The following is a 22,555-nucleotide window of genomic DNA, read 5'->3' on the forward strand; positions in this document are numbered from 1 at the left end:
TCTTTAGCTTCATTAATCTAACAATAAACTCTGACCTGCTAATATTCAAGCACAGCCTTGCAACACCATGTTTCACCCTGGAGATGGGATGTTCAGTCTTACACCACATATAACATTTTGGATGTTGACTAGAAAAATACATTTTGGTCTCATGTGAGCAGAGCAGGCTCCTCCACATGTTTGATTTGTCCCCTATATGGCATGTAGCAAACTGCAAACTGGACTTTTCATCACTTTCTCTCAACAATGTTCTTCTTCTTGTCAATATTACATAAAAAATAAATTAGTGAAATGTTTGACAAACAGCTTCTTCCACCTGAGCTAAGGATCTTTGCAGTTTGAGTGAACAACAAACAAGGTTTGCTGTTGTGCCACACTGTTTCCTTTTCTTTGTGAGGTATTTAATGATGGACATAAAGTTTGTAACTCTCAGAAGTCTTAACTTAATTTGCAGCTTCTAGACCTGTTGTTCTGAGCTCTGGATTAAAATAAAGAACACTCACAGTAGTACAGGACATTGCATAATCCTGTATATTTAACGGGCAAGCATCCAGAAAAAGGATCACAGAAGGTCAGAGGTTACATACTGCAGAGAGTAACTTAAAGACAGATACACAGAAGGGTTTGTGCATTCTTTGTGCTTTACTTGGACTGAACCAAATGAAAAAGGATAAGAAGTGGTAGTGTTTTGGTGGGGAAAGATTCCAATATGTCTGCACCAGAGATTTGACCTCATACTGAAGGTTTTCTGCTTAGTCTCCAAACAGAAAACTGTGTTACTTTCCTGAAATAAGGAATAATCTAATGAAACAAGCTGTTTTATACTAGAATGTCATTTCTGCCCTTCAGACAATCACATTCACCAATTTGTTGGAGATAACTTATCAGCACTGAAGCAGATCAATTCCGTTGGGTTTATAGTCCTCTTCCACTACTAGTTTACTCATTTTTACATTTGTGTTTGTCTTCACTCAGAAAGGCATTTTTCCCTCTTTGTTTGGTGTAAAGATAAAAACGCACTCGGGGACTGGCGTGTTGGTGAAAGACACCACACAACGCTTGGCTCTGTGGCTGCAACTCAACAGCTGAACCCTGACCTCAAGCTCAACCTAATTCCACGTCCTGTTGGGCTGTTTTCCAGTTCACACATGGGGAGGCAGATATCTGGAGTGTTGACTTGAACTTTTTTCAAACAGTCTGCTACCGAGTAGCAGGATGCATGCTGCATTTACAAGATACGCCAGTGAGGGTTAGAAAAATATTTCAAGAATAGAAACTTCTGTCATTTAAAACAAATATCTAGGCTTAAAGATAATTATTTTTAGGTTTTTAGTATGATTGTAATATATTTTGAAAGCATAAGAATATAATTTGATAGGTGTAGGAGTTTAAAATGAAAAAGTCGACAAAGGGACAAATTGCACAGAGTCCATTCATTATAGCAGTATGGTGTATATTATTGCCCTTTAAATGTCCTCGACAGGAAGTGTTAACTCTTTACACCAATGTTTCAACAGTTTGCCAACTGCTCTACCAGAGAAAACAACTCATTGGATTTGTTTTACACAGACCTAAAGGATTAATATATTTCCAAAGCCAGACCTCCTCTGGAAAAAGGAGACCACCACCTAGTTTTTCTCTGATCATTATATAAACCTCTTTTTTCAGTGACAGCCTACAAAGAAAAGAGCTTTGAGAAAATGGTCACAGCAAGTTGAAGAAACCCTACAGGGTTGTTTTGAGGTTACAGATTGGATTGCTCTTTGCCAGCCACATGGAGAGATCATCCATGTCATGACTGAGTGTGTGACTGACTATACAAACCATGTGAACAGCAGCATCCCCACCAGAACTGTGAGATGCTTCCCTAATAAGTCAGGAAGGCACATAGGGAGTTATTGAAAAGTATGCAGAAGCAGCTCAAAGACACAATAATATTTAATTTTCCTTTGGGATCAATAAAGTGTTTTTGAATTTTGGGCAGTTTTTAGTGTGGGGAAAGAAAACCATTTGTTTCAATGAAGGAGGCATCTCTTGGTTTCTATTCAAGGCACAACAAGCAGGCGTGGGTTTTTCTCAGAAATGTCAGAGACTGGTAAAGGTTTTTAGTAAGACATGGATGAAAGTATTTATTTACAAAGTTGAAGCGATTTCCTCTGTTAGTGAAAAACGGACTCAGACTTGTTCTCAGGAATTAAAGCTTGACTTGGACGTGTCATATTTCACTGTGTACTAAACACAGTGACACATTTGAATAGTTTTGGTAAAATATATTGCAGTCCCTGGAGATTTTTTGTTTTTGGCGTTGTCTCTGTTGATGTACAGTAAATGTAAAAGAATTTGGACTGGTTGTGTATCTTGGGAGATTGTCAGTGCCTTTTGAACAGCAGGAGCAATGCTTTTTGCTTTTTACAATTTCATCAAATCTCATTTAAAATTGATTTCAAGCTGCACTACCATTTTCATGTACTGTAAATCTACCATTTTGCATGTATGTTATTGTGGACAAAACTAATTTTGAATATTTTCAAATTACCTGTTCAAAAGATAAAACATGATTAGAATCAGTTTTGCTGTTTCAAGTCTGAGGCGGGTTTTAATTTCACCATGCTTGAATAATTCCTACTCTCCCTCCCCCACACACACATCTATTTTCTATTAAAAACAGAGAAACGTTGAATTTAACCACTAAAGCTGGCATTTAGATGATTATCAATTCTGAAAATTCATGCATTGTATATTTATATATGACAATCACAGTTTTAATAGAATAAGAAAAATTAAACATTAGTTCAAACGTAGCGTTTGTTCTCTTTCATAGCATTCGTTTCGTGTCTCACTATGGGAACGCCCTGGGCGTGACCTCATCAGAAGCTCCAATTACACTCCGCCAGCCCTGATTGGCTGGGGATAAGTCTGTCAGTGCCAGGGAGAGGGGGCATGTCCCACCCCCCTGCCTATATATAGGACTGGCCCTGCACAGACAGATCATTCAAAAACCTCTTCTCACTACGAGCAGAAGTCCCGACTGGTTTCTCTCTTTTGCCTGCCGTTCTGGAGCCTAGCTTAACTGTCCATAGATACGAGTGCGAACTCGATCGCCGGGCGCTTTGTTCCAGACTGGTAGTCTATATCGGGAGAAAACTAGCGTTCAGTCTGTTGCAAAACAGCGCTGTTATCTGTGAATAACTGTGCGGAGTAGAAATACGCTTCACTGTTTTTCACTGGAGTAGCAATACTCCATTGGTAGCAATACCGGCAGAAGTAGCGATGCTTCACAGAAATCGTTCCTGCAGTTAGCATGGACGCCGGAAAGGCAGACGCTAAAGCGGACGAAAATCCACGTGCTTGCCCGTGTGGAAATAAAATTTCGAGTTGGGACACTCACCAAATGTGTGTGTCGTGTCTCGGCTTAAGGCATGCCCAAGCAGCCCTCGAGTCATCGGAGGAATGCTCTCATTGTAGCCGGCTCTCACTCAAGGTGCTGCGTCGCCGTCTGGCCCGTCAATTGACACTGTCCGGAGGCGACCCCATCCTGGCTTCTGCTGCAGCTAGCCAAGAAACGGCGGCTCAAGGACTGACACCGGTCCCTGATGCAGAACCAGGACCAAGCTGGGGCGATATGCTTGACGCTGTTAACCCGTTGCCACTGGATGTGAGCGGCCATAGCTTCACAGCTTACCCGCTCGATTACCCCATGGCAGGTGACGACGGAGGCTCGGATGCAGATTCTGAGCTTCTCATCACCGACGAAGAAGAAGATGATGAACCGCCTCTTGTGCTCCGAGGTCGGGTCGCAAGACCTACACCTTCGGGCATCAGCCAGGCCGGTGATGGTGACTCTTCTTCGTCTGCCTTGGATGTGGACCTGCATGACGTGTGTAAACGCGCCGCAGCAAAACTTCAGATCCAGTGGCCCGAAGTTCAGGCTGAAGCAGCAAGATCACGTTTCGACGGCAAAAAGTTGCCAAAAGCCAAGAGAACGGGAAAGCAGTTCCTGCCTTTCTTCCCTGAGTTGCTGGAGGAATTTTCAGTTTCCTGGCGCAACAAACCGTACAGGGAGAACCACCCAGTGGCAGGTGGCTCGGTTCTAGACTGTGAGGGAATGGACGACCACGGTCTCCGCCAAATGCCTCGAGTCGAACCAGTGGTGGCAGCGCACCTTCACCCGAAAACTTCTATGTCTTCGGGTGGGTTGGCTCCATCCCTCCCTTCAGCAGCGGACCGCTTCCAATCAAACCTGACGGAGAAATCCTACAAGGCGGCCGCTCTATCAGTTCGCGCCATGAACGCTTCTTCCATGCTGATGGCGTATCAGGCGGAGCTGGAGGAGGAGATGACTGCATCACCGGACGCTACACTGTGGGAAGAAGTGTGTATCATCACTGATCACTGTCTCCAGCTCCATAAGGTAGCGATCCAGGCTATGGGGAGAACTATGGGGCTCATGGTTCTACAGGAAAGAGCTAGATGGTTAAACTTAACCACGCTTTCCACCAGGGAAAAGGAGGACCTCCTCGATACCCCCATCACCCCGCAGGGCCTGTTTGGTGCAGCTGTTACATCTATGCAAAAGAGGTGTGAGGAAAAGAAAAGGGACGATGAGGCTTTAAAGCTGTGTCTCCCAAGACGGGCGCCGGTGCACGCAGCCACCTGCCCCACATCCCAGCGCCAAACCTTTGCCCCGAAGACCCAGACGGCCGCTAACCCTCGTGGCCGAAGAAACCCGAAGCCGCCCGCTCGGATCAACGTTGGGTGGCTTCTCAGATGGTGGGCTTACACCCCCCCCCCCCCCCCCCCCCCCCCCCCACAGAGTAAGGGTCTCAGCCACCTGCAGAGCAGCCCTACGTCCCTGGAGAAGTGTACACTTCCTATCTCAGGGTGTTCCCATGGGAACTATACAGAGCAGAAAAGTGGTGACGACAGATGCCTCCCTGTCAGGCTGGGGGGGGATCTTCGAAGGGAAGTCAGTGAATGGGACATGGGACAGACACATGCGTGTGTTCCATATAAATTATCTGGAACTGCTGGCTGTTCTCCTGACACTGAAACATTTCCTCCTTTTCCTAAAGGGTCATCACGTATTAGTTCGGACAGACAACACAACTGTGGTGGCATACATAAACCGACAAGGGGGTCTAAGATCCCATCATCTTCATATGCTGGCCCACAAACTGGTCACTTGGAGCAGCAATCTTTTTCTGTCACTAAGGGCCACTCATATCCCAGGAGTGTTAAACCGGGGAGCAGACCTTCTCTCCAGGGGAAACCCTCTGTATGCAGAATGGAGACTTCACCCCGAGGTAGTCAGGATGATCTGGCTGTGTTACGGGCAGGCCTCAATAGACCTGTTTGCGTCTCGGGAAAACACACAGTGTCCTCTGTTTTTCTCCCTTCACGACCGGGAAGCACCTTTGGGGGTGGATGCTCTCTCCCACCAGTGGCCTCGAGCTCTCCTGTATGCATTCCCTCCTGTAGCCCTCATTTTGCCGACGATAGCCAGAGTTCGAGCCGAAGGCTTGTCAATGATTCTCATTGCACCTCACTGGCCATCGAAGCACTGGTTGGCAGAGATAATCCAGCTTCTCCAGGGAGAACCATGGCCTCTACCTCTGCGGCGGGACCTGTTGTCTCAGGCGGGGGGGGAAATCATCTACCCCCACCCAGAAAGGCTGGCACTATGGGCCTGGCCTGTGAGTGGTTAAATTTACACTCTGTAGGTCTCCCACACAATGTTATTGAGACAATCCAAAGTGCAAGGGCCCCCACCACCAGGTCTCTGTATGACTGCAAATGGGCCATATTTGAAAAATGGTGTGCAGAAGCACAGGAAATATCCATTCAGTGCTCTGTAGTTACCATTTTGACTTTCCTGCAGGACCTGCTGGATAAGGGTAAGGCTTTTTCCACCATAAAAGTGTACTTGGCAGCAATCTCAGCTTGCCATGTTGGTTTTGGTGGGAAAACCGTGGGACAGCACCCCTTGGTTTGCCAGTTTATGAAGGGAGTTCGTCGTCGGCTTCCTGTCTCTAAACCCCTTGCCCCATCGTGGGACCTTCCTCTGGTTCTGGATGCTCTGATGGATGCTCCATTTGAGCCCCTGGGACAGGTGGATTTGAGATTTGTTACTCTGAAGACAGCGCTTTTACTGGCGCTTACTTCAGCTAAGCGGGTGGGTGAGCTTCATGCTTTTTCAGTGAACCCAGCTTGTGTCAAATTCTCTGCAGGGAATAGAAGGGTGACCTTAATTCCTAATCCTGCTTTTTTGCCCAAGGTGTTGGGGTCATGTTCGGCGATAGACTTGGTGTCTTTTAGCCCCCCACCTTTTTCCTCAGCGATGCAGGAGCGTCTTCATGGACTCTGTCCAGTTCGGGCCCTGCACACTTATATGGATAGGACCAAAATATTGAGGTAAAGTGACCAGCTGTTTGTTTCTTGGGCGAAAGGTCACCTTGGTAAACCTGTATCAAAACAGCGACTTTCACATTGGATAGTTGCTGCAATTGCTTTAGCTTACACCTCTAAGGGACAACAGCCTCCTGAGGGCCTTCGTGCCCACTCTACACGAGGGGTGACCACCTCATGGGCCCTTTTTAGAGGAGTTTCCATCCAGGAGATCTGTGCCGCAGCAAGCTGGGCTTCTCCCCATACATTTGCTCGGTTTTATAAGCTTGATGTCACAGCTCAACCACTGGCTCATTCAGTGCTCAGCTTGGCATGAGTGCCACCAAGCACCCATCAATGACTCATATTGTCAGCAGTCGGTCTTGGGTCTGCATCGCAATCCGGGAGTCAGGATTTTCCCATAGTGAGACACGAAACGAATGCTATGAAAGAGAACTTTAGGTTACTTTCGTAACCCCGGTTCTCTGAGTAGCATGAGTGAGTGTCTCACCTAGCCACCCTCCTTGCTCATTTGTAGCGAGGAAGAGGGTGTGAGTTTTTTGAATGATCTGTCTGTGCAGGGCCAGTCCTATATATAGGCAGGGGGGTGGGACATGCCCCCTCTCCCTGGCACTGACAGACTTATCCCCAGCCAATCAGGGCTGGCGGAGTGTAATTGGAGCTTCTGATGAGGTCACGCCCAGGGCGTTCCCATAGTGAGACACTCACTCATGCTACTCAGAGAACCGGGGTTACGAAAGTAACCTAAAGTTTGGCATCCCTTAAAACTTCATGTTTGTAATGTCCAAAGGAAGCAAAATTAAGAAACCCTCTAAAGTTTTGTCATAAATCTAGTTTCATTTGTCAATACAGTGAGTCATATCAGCTGTTGCCAGAAGAATATACAACTTATATTTAGTTCTTGTTTTTAAATTCATACTTTGTGAAGTTGTGAAGTTTGGCGAATAGTCCAGACCTGGACGCCAGGCACTGTTGTGTAAAGAGACAGGAATTCTGAAGAAATCTCAGTACACAACAGCTAAAACTGGAAACCGAATACACGTGACCTTTGACCCCTCAAACTGTATAATAAGTCATCATGATGGAATGATCGGCCGAGCTCCACAGGCTTATCATACTTTGGAAAACCATCAACTTTCATCACAGCTGTTATACATCTTCATTTGTACTTTTTTTAGTACAAGTACATATAAAGTCTGAACAGTAACAAAACTTTTTGGTCCACAAACTAAAGAACTAGAAGGACAAAAGAGTCAGATTAGACCACCATACAGATAAGTCCTGCCTCTCTCCTTTGACATTTCTATAAATTTAGAACTGCGCAGAAGGAGAAGCTTTTTAAAATGTTTGCTGTAGCAGAAAAGAGACTGGAGCGACTGAAATCTGGTCTTTCTCTACAAGTCTGAATCGATTCTGATCCTCCATTAACATTGCCACAGTAAAATTCAAACCTCTTCAGACACTTACAGGGGGACAATATTGGTTGCACTCGATTTTATTTTTGAGGTGTCAGAATAAAAATTATGGCTCACTTTAGGTTTTTTTATTTAAAAGATTGTTTGATTGAATCAAATCAAAAATGACTGTGTCATTTTTGTTCCACTTCATCATTTTCTGCTTTGGGTTGGTGTGTCAAAAAATCCTGATAAGGGTTTGTGTTTGTAATACATTTACGTAAAATTCTACCTATTGGTTTTTGTGACACAGATACTTCAAAAACAAATGTACCATTTTAAAAATAGGTGTTGAAACCCTAGGTGTTGGGTTATTATGGCCATCATTTTGCTGTTATCAGAATTAATTTGATCTGTTCTACAGGATGAGATTCTGTGAAATCTCGGTCCACCTTAAATTATTACTCTTCTGTTTTCTAGGGAGCTTCCGTAAAAAAGGCAAAGACCAGAGCACAGAGCGAGACTTCTTCATGAGGATGAAATGCACAGTGACCAACAGAGGACGTACCGTCAACCTCAAGTCAGCAAGCTGGAAGGTAAGGCTTGGATGGACATGAGACGGTTAGACTGACATTCAAACCAATTCCATCGTAAAAGCTGCAGGAGGCAAAATGTTCTGACATTCCCATTCCTCCAGGTGCTGCACTGCACCGGCCAACTGAAGATGTACGACGGCTGCCCATCGCGGGTTCTCTGCAGCTACAAGGAGCCTCCACTCACCTGCGCCATCCTGATGTGCGAACCCATCCCACATCCGTCTAACATTGACGTGCCGCTGGACAGCAGGACATTCCTGAGCCGACACAGCATGGACATGAAGTTCACCTACTGTGATGAAAAGTAAGCAGGCACCACTATAGCAGTGTGCTCATAAAGTGTGCTTTTCTGAGCTGACGTCAAAATAAGAATCCTAAAAACTTCTACGAACTGCAGGACTAAAGTGTTTCTAGTGTGTAGTTGACTATATAAAACCTCTCTTTTTTTAACTTGCAAGAGTTCGTAACTCTTTTTAGGTTGAAAACTTTTAAGGTACCTTAAAATTCAGAGCGACTTCACAACCAGCTTCCTGCATGTGGGCGATAGCTTGTGTAACAAACCAATGGGCTCTACTGGAGGAGACATCGCTCCCTCTTCATTCATTTTCTATGGAACTTGTGCAATGAGGTGACAATTGCTTGCCCTCTTTCACTCAAGTGACTCAAATTTGTACACGTGAAGTTTCAAGTTTGAAGTTTCGAGTTTGTATGCGTAGATGCGCACATGCAGGCTAAGCTGCACAACACAAGAAAGGTGAAAAATATCCAGGTTTTGTTACTGTTGCAATCCGGTGTGTCGGGTTGACCCTAACTGCTGGAAAACTGTCTCTGTTGCACTCCGTTTGTTGATCCCATAACACATAGAAACCGGCATTTTATCTTGGCGTACCAAGCAGTCATATCAGATGTCCGGATCAGTCTTAGTGAAAAACTTCTAGTGCGTCACATTTTGACTTTGTGGGGCCCTTCTTATTGTTTTCTGTTATTTACAACTCATGAGTTCAAAACTATTTTCTTGATGGGCACTAGAGCTAAGGAAAACATCAAACAACAACATTTCTTAATTCAGACACATGATTGACTCATTTGTATTGTGTTGCTTCGGTTCATTGAGATTTGCAGACCTTTCTTTCTGAACAGCTCTATGGAAGTCTGGACTTTCAAAGGGTCTATGGAATACCTTGATAATTTCACTATTATTTGCCTTTTGTAAATTTGAACATTTCGTTATGCATCAAAGTTCATGGTCAGTCATATGACTGTAAAGGTGTCCAGGTCCTGGAACACCACCCTACTCCATCATCCCTCCACCACTGTGCTGATGTGAGGCGTTTGGACTTTGATCTCAATCAGTCATCAGTTTAAGGGACATTGTTCTTGCAGTCAAACCTTTGTCTCTCCAAGCAACCCTTCCATACAACCCATTTTGTCTTTTTTTGTCTTTTCATGAACTGCAACACTTACCCTGACTGAGTCCAACATTGGGTTTTTACTTTGTTTTTTTTTTCTCTGAGCATTTCACAATCTGGATGTAGAGATTTTGGGATGTCACTTCTAGGAAGATTGGCAGCTCCCTTCAATTATTTCCACTTGCAATGGAAATAATTGTTCTGCAAGTGTCTAAGACATTTTTTTGGGGGAAAAAATAATTAATTAATTAATTACATTTTTTTTTAAAGGTGAAAAATTGGTTGGCATTGGGGAGCCAAAAGGTAATAGTATTTTACCTCATTTTTTTACTTGGTCACAGATGGGTCAGTTATATCATTCTATGCATTATGAAGTCAGAGATTTTAGGTATTCCACAAAAGGTGTCCACTTGTGAGTAAATTTTTCTGAACTGCTCCTCACTGCTAATGAAATTTTTTCTATCTGCAAAAATGTTCTTACAGTATTAAGCCGTTGTAATGTAGACAGAGATGTAGGAGATTTCCAGGAGCTTAAAATACAGTGTCTGGCGAGAAGAGGACAGAGAGCCAAGATCTCTGCTGGGGGGACAGGTTAAGTGTGGTCACTGGAACTCCAAAAATGGCCATTAGTGGATCACTTTGGATCTGGATTCTAAAAATCTCTGAGAGTATAGAAAATAAATTACTTCAAAATTTATGTGAACTTGGGCAGAATAAAAACATATGACTTAAGTTGCAAAGTGAGGTCCAGCATCTGTCATCTGAAGGGGAAATTTTAGATAGATGAGATTTTGAGAAGTGGACTGTACACGCCATGGACTGTACTTACTGTACAAGCTGTAATCTGGCACATGGTGTACTTTAACGTATACTGAGAATAACTTTATCCCACCATGAATCAGACAGTTCGACACCCAATTCACGTTCCAAAGCAATTCTGGTTTTACCAGATGAGTCGGACTCAATAGCCTCAAGTTTTCTATTAGAAAGAAGAGATTTCAGATTGGACCTTCAAAAACTAGAAGGTCGACCCATGGTGAGTCAGCAGGGAGAGTAGGAAACAGCAATGGACACAATGTCTAATTTGGAAATAGAGAAACAGATGAGAAGTAGACAAGGTACATTTTGAGGACAATTCTGAAAAACTAAGAAATAAGCCATCTTTGTAAAGGTCTCTCATTCTTCTAATGGCTTTCTCATGCCAAATTCTATAAGCAGCATTAGTAGCCGCAGGAGAAAATAGATTATTTTTTAACAACGGCATTTTATTAGAGGGAGACACAAATTTAAAATGGGATCTAAATTCTGACCAGATCTTAAGTGTAGAGAGCACTACACTTAAGGATTTGCAGTAATGGAGGATAATTTAATTGGTAGCGATGAAGTAACATTAAAAAACCCAGATGTTAAGGGTTTAACAGTTTAAGATTTATTGTATGGGTTAACAAAATAAAAGGCGAAAAACCAACAATAATAAAAAGGTAGGGGCTTATAACCAAAAGTAACAAATAAAACAAAATCCACAAAGCAATCAGAGTTGTAAACTAAAGATCTTAACACAAAACTGGACCAAAAACCTAACATTAAACAAAAACAAACTACAAATCTCTAGTAGGCTACTGGAAGTTTACATATAAAACCCCCAGAGAGACAAAGCTATCAAGAAAGTTTACAAAAAGCTCACAGAAAGACAGTGGTCTTAATAGAGATGGGACATCTGAATCCAGGCTTCGAGGCGTGCACCAAGTAAAAAGGGGGAGTGTCAGATGAAGCCCCGCTTCGATGCTTGTATCGTCTTGCTGAAAACCATGTGACTGACAACAAACAACACCTCGCATCACCTGGGACAAGTGACTGCTTCATTTTGCATGTCAGTTTTCAAAATAAAAGCGCGATGAGCCGTGCTGCTTCATGGGTTGTTGAAGGTCATTTGGTTGTGCATCAGATTAGAATATTTGTCTTCAGTGGCCAAAATAAAAGGAATATTGACCAACATATTTGATGTGTATTGATGATGGCACTCATCAAAATGTAATGTTTGTTACTGGTTTTCTCAATTGTCAATTATGGTGTTTTTTTATGACTATAGTTTTGTGATTTTATTATCCAAGTCTCTGAACTGCATTGTTGCTGAAATGTGCTACACAAATAAACTCGATTGATTGTCTGAAATGGAGGAAAATCTCTGACCTCTGGGAATACTTTGAGATGATCGCTCACAATAAAATTCTTCTTAAATAAAAATAATTAACCCCTTTCTCACCTTCTGGAAATTTCCATTTTTATTTGTAGTTTGATCAGCAAAGATCAGTCTTGCACAGCAGAAACAGATTTAATGCTGTTGCAAGACTAAGATTCTGCATGTAGCAAAATATAAGGGATCAGAGCCAATTAGAAATCCAAGAAAGATAAAATGCCCCAACAAGCACTGCACTCCCAAGACACTAAAACACCAAATGTCTTTATTGTCAAATCAGTCTACGACATAAAAGAAACCCCATCACAACCACTAACGTTCAACACATACCGGGACTAGATTGGCTACAAATCATTTTAATAATTAAAACGTATGACAATTATATATGATTTAATTGATTCTCCTGTTACTAAACATGAGTTTGATGAAAACTTTGTGACAGTATTGTATTTACTAATTTTTGGAGGTATGATCCAACTGAGTGACAAGGCTGTTACAGTTTCACCAGCAGATGTCACTAGTGAGTGATGAAGGAAGCATCGAGTAATGAACCTTTTTGCAAAGCAAAGGGTTGGAAAGCTTCTTTGCTTCATGAGGCTTCATTTGCCCATCACTACTATTTAAAGCAGTCAGACACCCATCAAAGTGGCAAGCTGTCTCAACCCAGGAAGTGTTGGATTTATAAAGGGAGGCCTCATCAGGGATTTTTTTGGAGTTGACAATTGATGAGCCAATCAGCTTTGCTGTAGGTTTCAGGGAGTGGCACAGGAGAATGAGAGCTGCATCCAGTTCCCAGTGGAGTCAATTCCACTGGGAAAACTGCAGCTATACAGAAAAGGAAGATAAAAAGAAAACATACAAGACCACTGGCCGTAACACCTCCCCCCTTAAAACCTAAACCAAAAGGTTAGGGATTAACACTTTCAACAAGCTAACTATGAGTCATGGTATAGACAAAGCATCTAAGAAGTTGACTGCACCCTGCTCATGTTTAATGTTAAGATGGCAATCTTGTACAGCGCCTGAGTCTGCGCCTGCTTGTAATTGTACATTCGAGGAAGGAAAATAAGGGGGTTATGGTCAGTGTAAACTTTAACTGGCACAGAACTAGAGCCCAGGTAGACCTCAATGTGCTGAAGTGCAAGAAACAAAGCCAGAGTTTATTTCGTAATGGTGGAGTAATTCAGCTGACTTTTAAAAAATTTACAAGAAAAGTAACAGACGGGATGATCAGCTCCATCATCACCTTGCTGTAACAATACAGCTCCAGCTCCCGCAGCACTATCATAAACCTCAAGTTTGAAAGCCTTAGACATAGAAGAGAGGGCAGGTGCATGAAATAAAAGAGATTTTACATTTTCAAATGCATGCTGACACTATGGAGTTCATACAAGGTTTACTTTTAGGCTCAGCAAAGTACTGAGAAGGAGGACTATAGTTAAGAAGGTTCTACATAAGTTCCTGTAACAACTAGTCATACCAAGGAGATGGCTAAGGGCTTTTCTTGTGCTCAGGATTGGAAAGTCAGAAATGGCTCTTATTTTGACTTCTCAGTGACATGCCATCAACATCTCTGGGTTTGGCCGCTGTGGACTTTGGTAATAAACGGGATGGTGAAGAGCAGGAGGAGGTAAGCCTTCGTCAGGCTTACCAGTTATCTGAGAGGTGTGACAGCTGTGACAGTACTGGCTTTCATTGCTTTTTAAAAGTGCCCAGATTTTTAAACTTCATGGGTTTTCCTCCTCTGAAAAGATTGGCATAAGTAAACTGTCAGAAGTCAACATCAGTTGCTGAGGTTCTGTTTAACTTTTGAACTTGAGTGAGCACACAAGAAGTAGTGGCATTAGGTGTTGCAGGCTCTTCCTCCTGAGGAAGAGAGCAGGAGTTTTATAATGTTTCCAGTGCTGAAGTTACCTTACCAACAGCAATATAATTACCTAGCAGAAAGGAAATGCCCTTAATTGCTAACAAACGGAAACAGGAAAAGTGCCAGAAATCTGTTTGATTGCAAATGTACCAGATGTACAGGTCAGGGGACATACGTAACTCCTTGCAGTACAACACTGTAGCCACAAGCAGACAGCTCAGAGAAAGGTAAGGAGTCTGCCAGGATAGCAGATTGTGAGGATCCAGCATCACACACAATACGAGCTGGACGCTGATCATTAGGTATTCCAGAAAATGAAACTAACCCATCCAACAGGAAGGGTTCAAAACAAAGATCAGGGGTGCAGTCAAGTTCAGCTTTGTTCTTAATTAAACAAACACCTTTTGGTTTGGTCTATAAAGAATTATTTTCTTTTCATTTCAAAATCCAAACAGTTAGCAATAAGATGATCCGTTTTGTGACAATAGAAACATTCTTTGTCATCTTTTTGTGGAGTTAACCTGGATTGTTCCATAACTGTTTTAGCAGGCACACTTTCAATGAGCACAAGACTGAAAGGTAGACTTATGTATAAGAACATATTCATCTACTAACAGCAGCAGAAGACAGAGACTTTACCTTTTGCTCTTTCAGATATACAATAACATACTCAAGTAGATGATTTTTGAATACCTCTAATAGAACTACTTATCTCAGAGAGTTAAAATTCACCTTATTTGAAGCACACCATCGGTCAAAGAGACGTTCCTTCTCCCTGGCAAATTCTACATAGGTCTGAGTAGGGCTTTACTTAAAAAAACAAAAATTTTGCCAGTAAGCCTCAAGAACAAGCTCATCAGCTTTCAAAATGGCAGCTTTAACCACCTCATACTTAAGAGGGAAGGCGACTACAACCTCTTGAGCTTTACCATTGATTTTCCACTGTAGAAGTAGTGACCAAACATCAGGTGGCCACTGTAAAACCTGCGCTATCTGCTCAAAAGCAGAAAAGTACGAGTCAATTTCTGTAACTCAGGTACTAAAGCCACATATTTAGCAACGTCAAAGGGCCCACCAGAGGTAATGGCAGGACTCTCAGTGGTTGTTTGAACTTTGGACCTCACTCGATATTCAAGCTCTAGGTGTCAAAGCTTTATAGCCTTTTCAGCTTCAATTTCCAACCGTTTGACTTGAAGCTGATATTGCCTGAGCAGTGCTTTCTCCTCGGCCTCAAATTACAGTCTGGCAAGACGAACCTTCAAGAAAGCCTCAACTTTGGACCCAACAGATCCAGAGGATGCCGAGAGGGGGTCAAACCGAGGAAGTGTGACAGGAGTCTTACTCCCACCAACAACCTCAGTGTCTATCGATGACGTTAGCTCCAGAGGTTTCTTTGCAGTATTAGAGGGGCCAGCAGATTCTGTCTCTGCAGCAGGCACAGCAACAGTTGGCAGAACAGATGAGACAGGAATCTCAGATGGCAAAGTCAACAAGTTCAACTCAACCAGTTCGCTCACAATTAGATCCTTTAACTCCTTCTTAACGAGTTGCTTAGAGTAATAAATGGAAAAGTAACTAGCATTTTCATCTAAGTCAGCTTTATGACAACAAGCAAGTTGATCAAGAGAAGGCTGTTCCAAAAACTGGTCAATATTAAACTGACCACTTTTAAAGTGGTTTTAAATGTTAAAGTGAACCAACTGTGCAAACTTCACAGAGGCACCCTCATGACACAAAACCAAACAATTTTTCCTAAACTGTAAACATGGGAATGTATTAATTAGATCCTGGACAAGCCCCCATTTAATATAACAACCTAGCTCATCCAGGGGGAAAGAATAGTAACACTAAAGAAACTCGGATGTTAAAAGTCCTTAACTCAAAATATTACTTAACCAGAGAGAGAGAAAAATAAAATCCCCAGATCATGAAACTAATGGTTCTAGTTATAGTTCTCACTTGGTAATCAACCTGATATAGATATTAGCCTCCTCAAGAGAGTTAAAGTTCTGTGTAACCCCATCATGGGTGATCCGCAACCGGGCCAGATGGAGCAAGCTGAACCAGACCCCCTCAATGCCATGGAGCCGACGACGGCAGTCTGTGAAGGCCGCCCGCGCTCGGGTCATCCTGGTAATATAATCGGGGAAAACAAAGATAGTCATACCGTTCACCTTGACCCGCTGAAGTTTTCTTGCCTTCGACAGGATTTTAACACAGTCAGTGTAGTAATGTAGCTTGGCTATGATGGTGTGAGGTGGAGAGGACTCACCATTAGTTGAGGATTCACCACCAGGAGCAGGCCACAGGTGAGACTGGATCAAATTTCCTTTTTTAACAGGCATGGTGGCATTTTAGTGACCAAACAAAAAAAAATTGTGTACAATGTAAAGATTATTTATATCGTTTGAGGTCGAAGCTGAGATAAAGTGCCTAGCAAAAATTTTAAAAAGAGCCAACCTAAAGGAGCACACCAAGACCCAACTCATTGCACCACCATTCAACCGGAAGTCCTGGTCGCATGTTTGTCATCAAAATGACCTCATAATGCCATTATCGCTTGCATAATACCAGCCTGGTGGCCAATTTGGCACATCCAAGCGGCAGCTGCTTGTTTGATTTTGAAGAGCAATTGACCATCAAACTGCCTGGATGAATTATGCCGCTGTTTCCCGGACCTCAAGCAGCATAAAGCAGGCAGAGCTGTGAGTAAACGATTCCTCAGGCAGCATTTTGAATGAATCGGTGGAGATACATCAAAGCCAGGGAGAAACATGGATGGTGGCAGGTGGAGACACTTGTGTAAAATATTATTTACTGAATGTTAACACATGGACGTGCAATCTAGAAGATACCCAAAAGGCTTAAACTGACACTTTAAGTAAATTTTCAGCATCTTGACTAATGGCAACTGGAACTTAAAATTTTCCAGTTGCCGTTGTGGAGTCACTATTGCTGTTATTCATGTTTCAGGTACTTCTTGGTTTGACTTTTCACTAAAAGATTTTGTGATTTTAGTAAACTTACCATTTTAAAACCATACTACAAGAGGATACCAGCACTAGACCTAATAATCTCACACCAAGATATTCTTGGTTTGAGATAATATTAGCTGTTTGTAAAAAGGAATATTTTTTGTAATTTTCTTTTCATTGTTTTCTGAAAATATAAAAATAAAATAAACAGTAATGTTTATTATGTTGAATCTAAATATCCCAGTAAATATTTCAGTGTTTGTTACATCCCTGAAACAGTTTAGGGATTTGGGGGGGAGAGTAACAAATGGCCAGGGAATAATGAGGCAAAACCAGAAGAGTATAGTTAAAATTTTATTTAAAAATAAGGCAGGAAGAATCTTGAAGGTGGCAGGGAAAAACCTGAAGAAAAAATGAGAATGTAAATAACAAAATCAAGGGTTTCTAATAAGAAACAATCCTCCAGCAAACTAACCTGAGAAACCATGAACCTGGCATCTTTATCTATACAAGCCTCCACAAAGCTGCAGCACACATGCTGGACCAAATGACCAAGAGGAACTGAGATCAGTTCTCCATCAGCTTTATACGCTTCTCATCAAGATGCAGAGTGGAACCAGTTGCGCCTGCTTAAGCAGTATGAGCTCAGCAGCAACTTGAAATGGGGAAACATGCATGCAGTCACCACTGCACTGCAATGTTTCTTGGACATAATATTATACAATATTTTCTCTAACTTCAAAATTATTTCAAAAATAAACTCTAAATTGTATAAGATCCCTCCACAAATTTTCAAACACACTGTTGCAAAAACCAAATGAGCATTGGATTTCTTACAGAACGTTTGTCAGATTTCAGAGGAATTGCAGAGATGCCGATTTTTCACTCTGGACTTCTGCCAATTAAAACACAGTTATTAAAGCAGCACCCACACACAGAAGGTCCACTTTGAGTAATGATGGTGTGTTGACTGATCAGTTTAACTTGTCAAGAATGACTCTGTGCACATCCTGGGCTTGTTTGATAAGCCCAGGATGAAAGATTAATACCCCAATAGTACACTGTCAGAGTGGAGGGACACATTGTTACCCAACTGTTGTCAATCCTGGAAACTCCGAACATGATTAAAGGATTTTTTGTTTGTTTCTTGCTGCTGAAATATTTGATCATGAGACAAACAGCAACAAAATTAAAGCACAATAACTGATTTATTTATGATTTCTTTTGCAGAAATTGGAGTTACACATAAACATTACACACTCACGCATATAACCATATCAAGTGCTCATGTAGCACAAAGGTTCCCAACTGAAGGAAAGTGTGAACTTTTACAAAAACAATGAGCTGCTTTCATGTGTTTTTATATTTTGACCTTTTTAAGTTGAGTTTAATAGCTGCTCGAATTTTTTCTCTAATTACACAAATGAGTAGGTGGGTGGGTCTGCAGGTCCTGCAAGGACGGGGTCTCATTAGAGAACAGGACGGAGTGTTTCTTTAGCCCGGCTCTGGCAGTGCGAGCGCCTGCTGGATGGAAAACAAAAAAGGAGAGGTGAGGAGAAGAGGAGGAAAAGAAAGGGAAAGAACATGGCTTCAACAAGTGGCAGCTAGTCCAAAATTCTCCGTTTGCACAGCTTGCATGGTCTTAAGCAAGAGTTGGAGGTTTTCTTTTTTTTTGAGAATGTAGTGATTAATATTAATTAATTCCCATCAGGGTTTGCAACTGAAAGTAGGTGAGGGTTCCTCCATAAATCCCCATATTGGATAATCTGTCAGCTTAAAACAAACAAACCCCTACATTTTCTCGAAAGTGAAATTACTACAAGGATTTGGCTTCAAACACTAAATGTCACTTCAAGCTTTAAAATTATAAAATGAGCTCCAATAAGATATTAATTCTGAATAATCTCTCTGAACTTTCAAAGAAAAAAAATGTCTGTAGATGATTTTTAGGATTTTAAAAAGTTTTGACTTTTTTCAGGAAAACCAAGAAAAATTTCATGTTTTATTCCTGGTTGAATAGGAATCACCCAGAAACTGCAGATGAAACTTCAAGAAATAAATTTAAATTAATTAAACGACAGAATGTTCTCATACAGTCATAAATGAACATCTCCATGTTATATCTACAGTATTTCATTTTAAGCATCTTTCAGCTTTTGACAATTACAGGCAGTCTTACTTGCATTAAATATCAGTTTTTGTGTTCTATATAAATAGAGCCTAAATCAGGGGTCTCAAACTCCAGTCCTCAACGGCCGCTGTCCTGCAGTTTTTAGATGTGCCACAGGTACAAAACACCGGAATGAAATGGTTTAATTACGTCCTCCTTGTGTAGATCAGTTCCCCAGAGCCTTACTGATGGCTAATGACCTAATTAGCCATTACGTCATTAGTTACACTAATGACCAGGTCATTAGGTCATTCAGGTGTGGTGCAGCAGAGGCACATCTAAAAGTTGCAGGAGAGCGGCCCTTGAGGACTGCTGTCTTTACTGGCCTAAATGATAGTATATTTCACCAACTGTTTTGTTTGTATTACAAATGTGCGCAAAACTTTTGTCAAAATTCTGCTAATGTCGAAAAAACACAATTTCACAATTGCAGCATACTATTAAATAAGAAACACAGTTAAAATTACATGTGAATAAGTTTGTTCATGCGATCATTCATTAGAAACCACACAGCGCCGTTGTCCTCCAACCACTTCCTGTTGTCTTCTTCAGCTTTTCACTAGTAGTTGGTCACGTGACTCATGTGATGTGAAAAAGGTGTTTCCATTGAAGATTTGTGAAATACACTAATTTTGATACTATCTAATTTTAGCACATATGTGCATTTGAGATTTTAAACTGGCAAGACCAGCATTATTAAACAGCAATCTCTGTGTGTTCTCCTGAAAATACACACACCTTTACATTAACTGTTAAGTTTCCAAAAGCCAGCCAATCACAGAAAGAGGCTGAAAGAGCTGAAACAGATTGACTTTGCTCTACTCCATGTACTGCCTTCCTGTTACCTGCTGAAGTCCTGCTCTCTCTCACTGTTTTGCAGCTCGAATTGGCTGCAGACACTAAGAGAACTCAGTTTTCTGATTTAGTAGCATTCCTGTTTTAAAGCGTGACACAAAGCCATTCCAGGATTCTTTATGCAACAGAATACAAGAAATCATTACACTTTATAGTTCGGATATGGCAGTTCAGATATCATTAGAGGGGTGCCCAAAGTCAGTCCTCAAGGGCCGGGATCCTGCAGATTTTAGTTCTCTCCCTGGTGGTAGTAACAGCCTTTTCAGCATGTCAGTGTTCTTCTTAGGCCTTCTAACGAGCCATCATTGGATCCAGGTGTGTTAAACCAGGGAGAGAACTAAAACATGCAGGATGCCGGCCCTCGAGGACCGACTTTGGGCACAGCTTTTGAGATACTGTCTAGCTTCTAGATACAGGGGTCTCAAACTCCAGTCCTCAAGGGCCGCTGTCCTGCAGTTTTTAGATGTGCCACAGGTACAAAACACTGGAATGAAATGGCTTACTTAGCTCCTGCTTGTGTAGATCAGTTCTCCAGAGCCTTACTAATGACCTAATTATTCTATTCAGGTGTGGTGCAGCAGAGGCACATCTAAAAGTTGCAGGACAGAGGCCCTTTGAAGACTGGAGTTTGAGGCCCCTGTAGAAGGTATAAACAATACCTTGTTGTCATGGCAACTGTCTGAAATGACAAAGTAAAGAGCTGCACAGCATCCCAGACGAAAGGGAATAATTGTCCAAAACTGCAATACCACAGCCAAGAGATTGATAAAGTAAAAGAACAAATCAGAATGAATGTAGCAGAGCTGCAGCCACCACGATTCTAGAGTAAAATTGTGTTAAATCTTTAATGTTTCCATTTTAAGATGATATGGTTATATCCCGCTTTTGAGAGTTTCACCACAAAAGCATGCTTTAGCTTTACATGGAGAAAGTAAAGCTAAAGGATATCTACAATTATTTTATTTTTCTCTTGTTTCCTTAAGCACTTTATATTTTAGTTTTCCTCTTTTTGTGGTTTAGTTTCCTGCATCCTTGGCTCTCGGGTCATTTCCTGCTGAGAGTTTGGGTCCAGCTCTTATTTTGGGAAGAGTCTCTTCCACCAGTGAACTTTGACATGATGCTTTTGATTTATAGCAGGCTTCAAATTTACCCAAACAGCTAACAGATAAGTCCAATAATAAAAAACAGTGTAAGAACAGTGAAAAGCGTAAAAAGTTCAACGTATTGTTGAGGTGGAATACATCCAATTTTCACATTTTAATGAATGAAGTCTGTTGGTTATAACGTGACAAAATGTGAAAAAGCGAAAGGGGAGGAAAAACTTTGCGAGGCTGGGTATGTTTGAGCTCCTAATATAAAATCCAGTTTCAGCTACATTTGGAATGTCTCTCTACCAGCTGTGCACATCTGGAAATCCATAGTTTTGCTTGTTCCTCGTTGTAAGTCAGCTCAAGTTTAGTATGAATAGGCATTTAAAAGTCTTGCCACAGATTTTAAAACCTGTGCATCAACTTTATGCAGTGGACTGGCTTTGTAACGCCATGTCAAACTAGCAGATGGATATGAATAATGAAAAATAATCAGAAACTCTAAACTAAGATGCTCACATGTCATTATGACGACTAACACGTGTCTTTTGCAGAATAGTTAACATCGTATGAAATTTTATCCCCCTTTGTTTTTCTTTTATGGCTACTTTAGTAACATTTGTCCAGTGCTTGTCTATTCTTGGTCATTTTTTATACAAAAGTATTTGTCACAACTTAAAACTTTAATGCATTGAATTGGGATTTATGAATTGGCACAAGTCAAGCCCGATTGTAAAGTGGAGGGGAACAGATATACACTGTAAAAAAGACTAATAAAATCTAGAAATTACTGTTTTCAGTTTTCCAGGTTCTACTGTTCTTTATAGACACATCTTTTGCTGCAATTATTGCAAAAGATGCACATTTGTTTCAGAAACGTCTCAACCAGCTTTACATATCTAGAAACTGATGTATTTTTCTATCCTTTACATAACTTGAATGTAAAGTTATTCAGACTTACGTAGTTAAATTGGATTAGGAGAGTGTATGAATAGCAATTTTGCAGATTCTCAATTGGATTAAAGCTTAGACTTTGAACCATTTTATAACTTAAATATGTATTTTATTTACAGTGCACTGGATTGCATTATCGGGCATCTCAGTAAAAAGGACAGAATATAAAATGCTATTTTTGTTATGTGAAATTCATCAATTTAAAATAGTCCTTCCTCTTTGCAATCATACGCTTCTTTGAGTTGGCCAGTCATGTAAAATCCCAATAAAATACATAAAATTTTGTTGTAATTTGATAAAGCTTTTTCTGTGTGTCAGTTTTGCACCTTAAACATTATATTTTAATCCTATATTTCTCTTCCAAGCCTTGGATACTGATGTGCTGAAAAGAGCTAGACAGAAGTAAAAGAAAAAGGGGATTTCTTCCCTTAAGGCAACCAGAGCTGCTGGTGGAGTCCTGATTAAGGAGATTAACTTGTGATGAGAGTGACGGAGATATTAACCATTCTCAGGCAGAGAATGTGAATGTTTCTTGTTTTTTAGGAATAATATTCCACCATTCTGTTTGATTTTGAAATCTTGCATGATGCCTTTTGAAGCGCAGAGGGGCATGATGTGGTGCAGTATTATTACGTGTGAGAATGA

General features: G+C 41.3%; 1 protein-coding gene across 1 annotated transcript in view; it reads left to right on the forward strand.

Annotated features, from left to right (window-relative positions):
- LOC102218651 (endothelial PAS domain-containing protein 1-like) overlaps window positions 1–22,555 on the forward strand; it is a 93,413-nt gene that overhangs the window by 52,411 nt on the left and 18,447 nt on the right. Inside the window, exons 5-6 of the mRNA XM_023326963.1 lie at window positions 8,280–8,395; window positions 8,497–8,699. Of these exons, the coding sequence (XP_023182731.1) occupies window positions 8,280–8,395; window positions 8,497–8,699 (319 nt within the window). The remainder of the gene's footprint in view (window positions 1–8,279; window positions 8,396–8,496; window positions 8,700–22,555) is intronic.

The sequence above is a fragment of the Xiphophorus maculatus genome, chromosome 22, assembly GCF_002775205.1.
Source record: "Xiphophorus maculatus strain JP 163 A chromosome 22, X_maculatus-5.0-male, whole genome shotgun sequence".
Lineage (NCBI taxonomy): Eukaryota > Metazoa > Chordata > Actinopteri > Cyprinodontiformes > Poeciliidae > Xiphophorus > Xiphophorus maculatus.